Source organism: Caretta caretta, chromosome 11, assembly GCF_965140235.1.
Source record: "Caretta caretta isolate rCarCar2 chromosome 11, rCarCar1.hap1, whole genome shotgun sequence".
Classification (NCBI taxonomy): domain Eukaryota; kingdom Metazoa; phylum Chordata; order Testudines; family Cheloniidae; genus Caretta; species Caretta caretta.
The window spans coordinates 59981072-59993531 of NC_134216.1; the positions used below are offsets into that span (position 1 = coordinate 59981072).

General features: G+C 39.8%; 1 protein-coding gene across 1 annotated transcript in view; it reads right to left on the reverse strand.

Annotated features, from left to right (window-relative positions):
- Positions 1–12460, reverse strand: part of MPP4 (MAGUK p55 scaffold protein 4) — a 36418-nt gene that overhangs the window by 18386 nt on the left and 5572 nt on the right. The window contains exons 3-12 of the mRNA XM_075118079.1: positions 11653–11730; positions 10960–11040; positions 10210–10341; positions 9557–9638; positions 7965–8050; positions 5562–5633; positions 4574–4770; positions 3417–3481; positions 2366–2383; positions 475–513 (exon numbers count right to left, since the gene is read on the reverse strand). Of these exons, the coding sequence (XP_074974180.1) occupies positions 475–513; positions 2366–2383; positions 3417–3481; positions 4574–4770; positions 5562–5633; positions 7965–8050; positions 9557–9638; positions 10210–10341; positions 10960–11040; positions 11653–11730 (850 nt within the window). The remainder of the gene's footprint in view (positions 1–474; positions 514–2365; positions 2384–3416; positions 3482–4573; positions 4771–5561; positions 5634–7964; positions 8051–9556; positions 9639–10209; positions 10342–10959; positions 11041–11652; positions 11731–12460) is intronic.

Genomic DNA, 12460 nt, shown 5'->3' on the forward strand with positions numbered 1-12460 from the left:
TGTTTGAATCCAGCTAAGCTTTCTGCCTCAATGAAAACTTGTGGCAATGAGTTCCAGAGGGTCTTAAAAACCACAGTAACTTAATATTATAGGTTTAATGAGCCAAATTGAGACCAACTAGGTTTTACCCCTTTACATCAGTTCTGAATTTGGTCCACTGAATCTATAATCTGCATGGTAAATGCACTGGATCTCAAATTGAGTTTTATGTATTTAGAACAGCCATTCATTTCAACAGAACATCTTCACTACAACCAAAGATTCATTATAACCAGAATTGCAATCTGTTCGTCTGCAGTGCTTTGAAATGGTCTGGGGCTTTCACTCTACTTCCCACACTCTACTATAAATAGAGTTTCTCTATATATGAGCTCACTATAAGGATGTTCCATTTTATTCAAGAAACACTAGTGGTCTGTCTGGCTGGTATATTGCTGCAAACACAGATGAATCTCCTTAAATGAAGTCAGTTACCTGTTTCTACACACTTCTCATCAATCTGCATGTCGTCCTCTGCAGGTTATAGCAGATAAAAAGAGAAAGGAAATAATCTGATCTCTAAAAGCATTGAAAAAAAAAATCACCAAATTCAAGACTTCAACATCAGAATAAAAACTAATCCCCCCTGAAGCTCAAATTGGGTTAAAACATCTTTAATATTTCAATAGCGCGTCGCTCTGAAGTACTAATAACTTTCTCTTTCAATAGGCAGAGGAAAGAGGCTTCTTATACCAGTGCTCAAAAGGGTTCCCAGCTGGCAACACATCTGATTTGAATTGTCCAGCTGAAGCAAGAAAGGGGTTTAATTTGAACTGATGCAATGTTTATATTTCAGATCATCTATTTGAGAAAGATCAGTATGACTATCAGAACATCATTCCCCGCCCCCATACCCTTTGCATATTTTGCAAGTGTATGTTTTTCTAGAATGCTATACGTACACTGACAATTTTTAAAATTACAATTGGAAAAATAAAGCTTTTTAAACATCTCTCTCTTCTGTTTTTAGTAATTCCTTTGAAGCTTGAAACTGAAATCCATTTCCTTATCAATTTGCTCCCTCCATTGCACACACCACACTGGTCAGCTCTTACAGGTAGGGATGTAAATACCATTTAAAAAGTTAACCATTTAAACTATTAAAAATATTGAGTTTAAATGGTTAACTGATTAAAAGGGCAGGCCGGCACAGGGCTGCTGGGGCCGCTCCAGCTCAGGGGTTAATGGTTGAGGTGGGTTAACCAATAAGACTAATGCTTACCAGTTAACTGGTTAACATTTTACATCCCTTCTTAGAGGTTCATACAAGAATAGGGTGAATATCCTGGTTTTCAGAGTCGGATGTGCTCAAAACACACAGTTTTGTCCTAGTGTTTGTATAGATCTGCAGACTGGATCCATGAAGGGGCAGCTACCCAGCTGGGAAAATGTGACAGCAAGCGGGCTATGTTCCTGGTACAAACTTCAGGGACTGTCCTCCACCAGGCCACCTGTTGTCACCCTTCCTCACTGTGCACTGCCCTCAGAAGTAGACTCATAGGATTTTAAAGCCAGAAGGATCATCTAATCTGACCTGCTGCATAACACAATTAATAGGATTTCACCCAATAATTCCTACTTCAGGCCCAACATCTTGTAGTAGGGAGGCAAGATGCCCTACTCCCTACCCTCTTCCCCCTGCCTCTTAATATATGCTTCACAGCTGCTCCTAGCATTGGTGGGCTGCTGCAGCAACAAGAGAACAAGAAGGTACCCTTTTCTTCTTCCAAGCAGCCTGGTGTACCTTCCTGACTGCCCACCAAAACTCTCCCATTCCCCTCTCCATGCAACACAAGCTCCGAGTTTTCCAGTTCAAACATCTGATCAGACACATGACTGCTGAGCTATGGGTATTTTTAAGTTAACAAAACCACAATGAAGCATTTGTTTAGTCACCCTATTTACACATAATGCAGATAGACTTGGCAGAGAGATGTAAAAGGAAATCTGCCCCAACCAATCCTGACATGTATCCTTGTAAGTACAAGTATAGCATCTAGTCATTTTTAAAGTCTTTATAAACAGACAGAAAAGGAGTACTTGTGGCACCTTAGAGACTAACCAATTTATTTGAGCATGAGCTTTCGTGAGCTACAGCTCACTTTGAAGTGAGCTGTAGCTCACGAAAGCTCATGCTCAAATAAATTGGTTAGTCTCTAAGGTGCCACAAGTACTCCTTTTCTTTTTGCGAATACAGACTAACACGGCTGTTCCTCTGAAACCTATAAACAGACAGTATCTTGTACATTTAGATATCAGCTAACATTGGACTTGAAAGGGGATGTGAGGTACTGCAATGTGGTGTCATCCAGGCATCATCTCTTACCTTCTTCCACAGTACTCACTGTCCACGGCAAATCCATTGAAGCAGTTAAAAATAAATACACAGCTAAAGCTATTGCCAGTGCTACAGTTACCAAGTAAAATCAACTGCACCAGAAAGACTCTTGAAAGATGAAAATACAGAGCATTGACTTAACTGTGAAATTCACCTCATGGGTCATTAAAAGTATCAGTAAGTAATAATGCAGACCACAGAAAAACAGAGAAGTTGTGGGAGAGGGAAAGGGGAAGTAGGAGAAAGTAAATGTCCTGGCTAGGAAATTATTGCATTTATAGCCAGTAGAAGGATAGTTTAGGTGGGAGGTACATTTCTGGCTTCTTACTTTACAAATAAACCACAAAGTCAATTGGTTATATCTGTTTTTCCATGTCATCTTAGACACTAGGCCCAGAAATCAACTAAAATTCGCAATGAACAAGCATTCATATGAGGAAAGAGACAGCTTTAATAAGAGAACTACAGTTTAAAACTATCAAATTTATTCTAAAAGGAAAGAATGAAAAATGAAATGGTATGATTGCAGTAACTGAAATGCTATACATGACACATTGCAGAATATTTTCTGGTACAGAACTGCTAGCTATTCCTTAGTCTCCCTTCCATGGAAATCTACAATAAACTTGTCTTATAAACACTTCAGGAGGGAATAGACAGATTTTTTGCTGCAAATAGCCTATATATAAGGCTCAGTCCTGGATGGTGTTGAGTACTCTCAGCTGCCATTGACTTAAATGGGAATTCAAGGTGCTCAGCACTTCACAGGATCAGATCCTAAATATACTGTATTCTGAGAACAATAATGATCCTTAGAATCCAAAATAGGTTAAGTGCCAAATTCAGATACACCTGCTACTCCCACAGATTTCAGTGGGGATTCTGAATGCATTTCTGAGGTCATAATATGGCCCAATGAATGATTCTTGGTATATAAACTCATTTGATCATGTTTAATTTCTGTATTACTGGATGAAAGAAACAAAAAAAGTCTTCTCCCTCCCCACTTTCACTGGGAGCTGGAGAATTTTGCACTCACATATTGTTGATTTGAGACAGACATGGGGCTGGAAAGGCTGAGACCACCAGAATTCTCGCTGCTTCCTGAACAGAAGAGAATCCAACACAGTAAGAAATCAATTCAGCGTTGCATTACTTTCTACTTAGATGCTCCATTCTATCACCTGCACACAAAATTACAACAGTGCTCAGATCTACCTGAAGGATAAACATCATTACAAACCACCAAGAGCATAGCTAGTGTCTAGGCCACCTACAACTATTGGAGGAAAGCCAGTGTCCTACCACACCTATCAGAATGCCAATATTCAACGTCTCTGGCCTGAAAGTACTGCCTTAAATTAATGAACGTAATGGAGGAGAGCAGTATTAACTGTATTGTGGTACACATGGTTGGAAGTGTGCTGTATTGGGATCTCTCTGAGACACAGTCTTAATTACAACTCCCTCTGGGCCTCTGTGTGTTACAACTCTAAGCTTATCAGTAGTCAGTTGTCTGGCACAATTAGGGGCACCCTACGCTTTTTTTGTTTGTACCCTGGATAGTACAACATGGTTCTAGAACCATGCTAGAGAAGCTGTATAACTAGGCAACTTTGTGTAAAAGGGTCCTTTCTATATATAAACTGACCATATGCAGAAAACAGGGAGGTGGTTGTGTTTTTCTCATTTAAAAAAACCTGTCAGCTCTGCTTTGAGTATGAAAAACACAAAGCTACAGATGCCTCAGACACACCTTTAAAATACTGTAGTGATTTTTAGAAATAATTATGCCTCTGTGGCATAAATTCTGATTTTTATCTTTACATTTTTTGTACCACGAAGGACAGCCCTGAGAAACCAAAGTCCTTAATCTTTGTCTGAAGCTATTTATCTTAGTTTGTGTATATAGGACCGATATTGTTAGGGGCTTTACACACTAATATAAAGACAATGTCTCTGCTCTGAATTACTTACAATCAGACTTAAGGTGAAAAACATCCTGTTTTCACACAAACGTCCATAGTACTATTAAAACAGGAGAAGACACATGCAGAAAGGTCAAACTGTCTGTCAGGCATCAGTGTGTCTTTATTGATTGAATCAATCTGTACTATAATTGCTAAGTTCAGATCATGAAACCCAAGGTAACTGGCTCATTCTCCGGTTTGAGTTCAGAAACACTAATTTTCTTACCTCTTCAGAAGATGGTTTGACGGTATCAGCCCAGCACAGGCACTCAGGTCTGAGACTTGCCTGGCCTGCCACCAGAGGACATCATTCTGGTCAACAATCTGAAGGATTTCACCCTTTTTAAAGGGCAAGCCTGCATCAGCACAAGGTATGGCAGGGTCCTGCAGGGGCCAGTAATCTGCCATTGCTCTCACATAGAGCTGATACAGAACATACAGACATAAGTGAAGGCGAGCTTCTTCAGAACAGATACAGTAACAGTGTGTATGAATATTTACAAACTAAGGGCCTAATCTGACTTCAGATGAAGTTAACAAAAGTTTTCAGAGTAACAGCCGTGTTAGTCTGTATTCGCAAAAAGAAAAGGAGTACTTGTGGCACCTTAGAGACTAACCAATTTATTTGAGCATGAGCTTTCGTGAGCTACAGCTCACTTCATCGGATGCATACCGTGGAAACTGCAGCAGACTTAATGTGTGTATATAAAGTCTGCTGCAGTTTCCACGGTATGCATCCGATGAAGTGAGCTGTAGCTCACGAAAGCTCATGCTCAAATAAATTGGTTAGTCTCTAAGGTGCCACAAGTACTCCTTTTCTTTTAACAAAAGTTTTGTTATTGACTTCAATGGGAAGAGCACCAGGTCCAAAATCCAATTATTTTCCTGATCAAGAAAAATGTAGTCATCTAGTATACTGTGAACAATTTGACCTTCTCCCTCTGGATCACTCCAGAGATGCCTTCACTATCTTTAATTTTATCACAGCTTGCTATATTTAATTACATTACCTACAGCAAACTATTAATTTCAGTGGAGACATATATGTCTAGGCGAGACATGTTATTAGAGATTTCTGTGAGCTGGGCTGGCAATAAATGCTTCTAAACAACCTTACCCTCGTGTATCATACTGTGCAGACTGCCCATTAGACATTATTGGATTAACTGCAGTAACAATAATAATCTGGAAGAAAAAATAAATTAATCTCTTACTGTTGTTTGGTTGCTGACTGGCCGATCAGAAACTGGAATCAGTTTGAACATAATTGTTCCCTGGGACAGAGTCTAAAAGATTTCAGAAATAAAAAAGGTCAAAATATATTTACTACTGGTAACACACTGAAAGCATTTTAAGTTTCATCACTGCAAGATGAATGATGGCTCCAAAAGCCTGTTATAAATATCCTTTCTATAAGAATGGAAATTGCTTAGCTCCAGCAGAATGCCATATACAGAATCATTGTTAAAATAAAGATCTTTAAAGGAAAAAGATAGATTTAATTCCTGTGTCGGAAACTTTGGAACCTTGCTAAGACTTCTAATTCCCTTAAATATATGTCTTGTTATTTTCAGTATCAATTCACAATTAATTTTAGTTCTCAAATCTAATTTAAATTAACTATATAGGGCTGGGAAAGCATACAAGCAGGGAAAAGAATTGTTTTCAAGATTTGTAGATTGTGTGTTATGGTGAAGTTTGTATTTCTAATGGTGTGTTATGCATCTGAAGATAGGTGCTAACAGAGAAATCACGAGAGATAAACAAATAAAAGAACAGACACTAACCAGATTGGAACCTCACTGATTGGCACGAACAACTAGAGAGCCAATGAAGAATACTAAATATTGTGACCTGGTGAGCAAGCTGACCAACTTCAGGGGTAGTGCATCACAGAGTGATCTTTGTTTGCTAATTTTGACAAAGATTATTTAGTTTACATTATTTATGACAGTACTTGGTAACATAGGAGTTAATGCGTTTTGTAAAATGAATGAAGGCTTAGGAATGTGACACCTTATGACAGCATTCTACAACTAATCCTTTGCAGAGAAATGGAGTGAGACTGCTGGGGTAAGGGTTGGCTGAATTATTGATTTTAGATAGAGAATTAGTGAGGTTCTACTGGATTTTGTCCCAAAGGACCCCTAGTACAAATGGCAAAGGGTGGAATGCATCTCTACACAGAGATCTGGGCTTATGCACCACTTCAGCCCTATTTGGAAGGCTTAAATAGCACATAGGCCATGTGCTGGCTCACTGCACAGGATAAATGTGATGTTATTGACATACCCTGCAACCACTGTTATATATTTGCAGCAAATATTGTACAGCAGTTGTCGGGTAAGGTGTCTATATAAAGGCTATGGTTTGCTGGTTATGATTATGCTGTGTGTGTGTGTGTGTGTGTGTGTGTGAGATTTTTGTAGTTGAAGTTATAAATGTTGGCTATGTACTTGTATATCAATGTGTTTTGATTCTGAAGTAGCCTTAGTAAAGCATTTGGTCAGCTTCTTGAGAAAGCAGCGTGCAAATTTAGTGCCCAAACAAGAAACACTTAACTGACAATGGATCTTGGAAAACTCCAATCCACATAAGAAGTCTTCCTGGGAACCTGCAAGGTAGCATGTGGGCCATGGCTGCCACCTGTAAAGAACTGAGTCATGCATCGACATGTGACTTGCCCATGTGACTCCAGACTCCATTTTGCTGTAATTTTCCACAATAAGAACAAAAGGGTGTTCTTACACCTGGAAGAGACTATAAAAGGCAGCTGCCTCATCTCCATCTTGTCTTCAATCCTGCTTCATACCTCTGGAGGAACTTTGCTACAAACTGAAGCTTTGAACAAAGGAATGACCCATCCCAGCTGTGGATGTACTCCAGAGACTTGATTTGAACTTGCATTTTATTCTATCACTGCTACAAGCCTGAACAAAGAATTTTGCCATTACTGTATGTAATTGATTCCATTTAACCAATTCTAGCTCTCACCTATATCTTTTTCCTTTTATGAATGAACCTTTAGATTTTAGATTCTAAAGGATTGGCAACAGTGTGATTTGTGGGTAAGATCTGATTTATATACTGACCTGGGTCTGGGGCTTGGTCCTTTGGCATCAGGAGAACCTTTTTTCTTTTACTGGGGTATGGGTTTTCATAACCATTTGTCCCCATAACAAGTGGCACTGGTGGTGATACTGGGAAACTGGAGCGTCTAAGGGAATTGCTTGTGTGACTTATGGTTAGCCAGTGGGGTAAAACCAAAAAGTCTTCTCTATTTGGCTGGTTTGGTTTGCCTTGGTGTGCATAGAAACCCTAGCCTTGGGCTGTAACTGCCAAGCTTAAAGCAATTTGTCCTGAATTGGCACTCCCAGTTGGGTCCCATCAGAACCAGCATCGTTACAATGAACTTCACCCACAATGAAAAAACAGACAAAGTAGTACATTACATATAAAATTATTGCTTGTGTGTAGGTCTTCCTCCCTCTAAAGTTTACATTGAGAATTTAGGCTGCTCTTTTTAAAGTGCATTTATGAGTACATATAATTACACTTGAGCTACAAATAAATAAAAAAAGAAAAAGAAAAAGAAAAAAGTAAAGTGCATTTCATACCAGAATGTGGATAACTTGCTCTGGCTCTAGTCCCTCCACTGAAACTCCATTCACCTCTACCAGCTTGTCTCCAGCATACAACAACCCTAAAATAAAAAGGTACAGGAAAGAAGACACTTATTATAGAGAAGACGTGATTCTGAAAAAGTTCAGAGATGCAACAGAAGACTGGAGAACAGCCCTGAAATAAGAAATGCTCCTATCCTAGATTCGGACCCGAGTCAGGAATTTCAGATCTGAAGTAGTATTGTGTTGTGGATAAAGCAGACAGCTCTGTATAGCCTTCACTGTGCAATCTCAAGCAATTGACCTGACTTCTCTGAGCCTCAGCTTCTCTATCTGTAGAATAGGTGTATTCAATCTTCCTCTTTTCTGTAAAGCACTTTGAGATCTAGTGATTATGAAAAAGGACTTAAGGAGTGTTAACTATTCTTATCCAAACTAGAGGTCCCCCAAAACTGACGTGTTCCGATTCAGAGTTCTGGTAGTTGCATCTTCCCCTTTAACTGAGTTGAACAGGTTATCTCATCCTAACAGGATTTCATTCAGCCACTGTATACAACTTGCAACTGTATATCCTTGCAACAAACCCCGTTGCCAACTCTGTCCACATATCTATTCAAGGGACACCATCATAGGACCTAATCACATCAACCACACCATCGGGGCTCGTTCACCTGCACATCTACCAAGGTGATATATGCCATGTTCCAGCAATGCCCCTCTGCCATGTACATTGGCCAAACTGGACAGTCTCTACGTAAAAGAATAAGTGGACACAAATCAGACGTCAAGAATTATAACATTCAAAAACCAGTTGAAGAACACTTCAACCTCCCTGGACACTCAATTAAAGACCTAAAAGTAACAATTCCTCAACAAAAAAACTTAAAAAACAGACTCCAACGAGAAACTGCAAAACTGGAATTAATTTGCAAACTGGACACCACCAAATTAGGCTTGAATAAAGACTGGGCGTGGATGGGTCATTGCACAAACTAAAAACTATTTCCCCATCCTAATTTTTCCCCCCTACTGTTACTCACACCTTCTTGTCAAATGTTTGAAATGGGCCATCCTGATTATCACTACAAAAGTTTTTTTTCTCCTGCTGATAATAGCTGACCTTAATTGATTTGTCTCGTTAGAGTTGGTATGGCGACCCCCATCTTTTCATGTTCTCTGTGTATATATCTATATCTTCCTACTGTATTTTCCACTCCATATATCTGATGAAGTGGGTTTTAGCCCATGAAAGCTTATGCCCAAATAAATTTGTTAGTCTTTAAGGTGCCACAAGTACTCCTCGTGCTTTTTGCTGATACAGACTAACACAGCTACCACTCTGAATACTGTAAGATTGTGTTTGAAGCTAGCTGTCTCACCTTTATTTAATGCAACACATTTACCCTGGAATGAGAGAGTCATGAAGAAATAAAAAAAAAAAGTCAGAAGTACTTCAATGTGAGGCAATTACTACTATTTATATGGTATTGTACAAGGTGTGTGCCTAAAAGTTCTAACAGGAGAGAATTTACAGTTGCAGAAAAAAAAACGACTTTTCCCTGCTGTGTGTTTCAAATGACACTTACCACTTCTGTCTGCTAGCCCACCATGGATCACCCTGGCAACCACAATGTCACCCGTTATCTCATGGCGTTTAATGGTGGCACCCTGGAAAAATAAAAATAAATAAATATCTTTCGATTCCTTTAAAACTGCAAGTCTGATCTCCTTAATGCCTGGAGATTACTGAAAGAGATTCCTTTTCCCCTTAAAGCTGCACAGTATTGCAGGACCCGTAAGTACAGTGCACAATACGTTAAAAGATGTGTAAACCTAGTCTCTTAAGGGACATGAACAAAATGGTCATTATACAGCCCAGTTTCCGACTCTCACATTCTATAAAATCTTACATAGGGCCTACTGTAATGCATCTTTTCCATCTCTAATGTTATGATTTTCCAGTGCTAATCCCTGTATTTATCACAAGCATAGTACAACATAAAATCCTTAGTTCACAAGGGCAAACAACTTCCAAGAAATTTTGTTAGTTTTTTTCCTCCTTCCCCCTCCATTTGCCAAGGAGGCACTTTATTTGTTCAAGATGAGTCTGTCAATTTAAAAGAGAATAGAAATAACAAAATTTCTATAGCATTGCTTATAAATAACCCATTTATACAAAACACTTTATTGAATCGATTGCACAAGTTCAAATAATCAAAACATGAGAAAGCTTCCTTACCAGGGGCTGCTTGTTCTTCACTAAGCAGACAATCCTCATGGCTTCTTCATTTTCAGGGATGTTATCTGGTAGAGGGGGAAGGATTGGTTCAAAATCTTTCTGGGCCACAGTATCATGAGCTGATAGTAAGGCCTGTGACATGAAGAAAGAGGCAAGCAAAGGTCATCCCAAGAAATAGCTTTGATTGGGGTCCAGGAGTCAGAAGCGGGAGACTGTATTCTTACATGAATACAGACCCACACAGCGGTGAGTGACATCATAGCTCTTTCCACTGAAAAATTCAATCACTGGACATTTTCCTGATTTCTTGGAATTTAATCTTAGGAGAACTGTGTCCTCGTTTGATGCTATAGCACAAGCACATAAGCTTTGTAATAGTTTTTAAGACAAAACAAGTTTGTTCATGTAAAAATCCTGCCCCGTGTCTCTAAGAATCTTTTTTTAAACAGATCTCTCAAAAGCATAGATATTAAAGACAGCAGTTACCATCAGTCTGTTGTGAGTACTGTAGATATTTAATTCTTTCATAAGGTAGGGGATGAGACACAGACTTCAGAGGTAGGGAAAAGAATCCCACAGTTGCAAATTCACAGATACCATTGTCCACTAATTTCTTCTTGCCATAACTAATCCAAATTTCTATTGCCTTCTTTGCTGTCTTCTGCAGGCAGCTGCAAAGCTCATTCCCCCCATACTGCAGTCGTTTCAGTGAGAGATGTTTCCACTCCCCTTTCAACGGCCAGCACTTGCCTTCAAGTTTGGATTTCGCAGAAGTCGTCTCAGCTCTCTGATCTCTGTAGATTGAGGGACTCCACGTAACAACTCCACCACCTGGTGATGAGAGAGTGGGAACTGGATCCATCTGGAATTCCTATTTTAAATACTGTAGTAAACTATTTGGTGAACTTAATTTGGTAATGTAAACAGACCTTTTCTTTAACTCCATGCTAAGAGACTAAGTGAATTCTCTTCTCCAGTCCTACAACTAGATTTAATGACCAGTATAAGTTTCTAGCATGAACCATTAAGCTTCCAGCTAATTCGGTCATGAACTGATTAAAATCATCCTATCAGAAACCTTATAAAATTCACAGATCTGAGCCAGGCTCCTTTATGGTCAGTTCTTATGACAAGGCAGATTTTGAATTGGGGAAGAGGGACGATCTAGCAGTTAACGCACAGGACTCGTAATCGCTCTGCCACAGCCCATGGGATTCTGGGAATTCCACACCTTCTATGTGCCTTTGATCCCCTATCTGTACAATGGAGATGATTAACTACTTGTCTCACAAGGGAGCGAGGCTACATTCATTAATGCCTGTGATGTGCACTCAGATCCTTGGACAGACTGCGCCACAGATATGCAGAGTATTATTATGTGCAATCAAATTAACAGATTAGGGTTCGGTAAAAAAAGGAATATAGTCTCTTATATAATCTCACCTCACGAGACAGTGCACGTGCTTGGGGTGTGACCGGGACTGGTTTTTTTCTGATAGATTGATGGAGGCATTCATAAACCTATAGGGTAAAATAATAAAGAAAAGGCACAATGCAATACTACTCAATGGGGCGATCCATTCACATGGAAACATACACATATACAGCAGTGCCACACCACTAAGGATTTTCTAGGACTAGCTAGAATAAAAATCATAAATAAGGCTATGAGCTAGTCACGGAATCCATGACTTCCAGCAACCTCCATGACTTTAGCCTGCGGTGATCAGGAGCTGCAGGGTCCCTCGCCACCAGCGAGGGCAGGGAGCTGCAGGGTACCCCCAGCACCTCTGGCAGCTCCCCGAGCCCACAGCTGCCGGTGGGGGAATCCCTGAGCCGCCCGTGCTGCGGATGGCTCCTAGCCCCTACACAGTTGTGTGGGGACTAGCAGATCCCCATTTTGTCAGGTATATTTTTAGTAAAAGTCACGGCGTCCGTGAATTTTTCTTTTTTGCCCATGACCTGTCCATGACTTTTACTGAAAATATCCATGACAAAATCTTGGCCTTTATGATTAAGGCTATCAATCCTTCTGATTCAGGACCTAACTACAGATTGCCAGCTGAGGCCAATCTTAAATCTCTGACATTGTATAGTATTACGCAATTAGCCAGGTACACTGGGGTTTTCCACCTTAATCTGAAGTATCTGGCTGTCAAAGGAAGATAACAGGCTCACTGGACCAGTGTTCCAATCCAGTATGGCAAATCCTCAAAGATTCCACTGTTTCCTTTCTTCCCCTAACTATAAT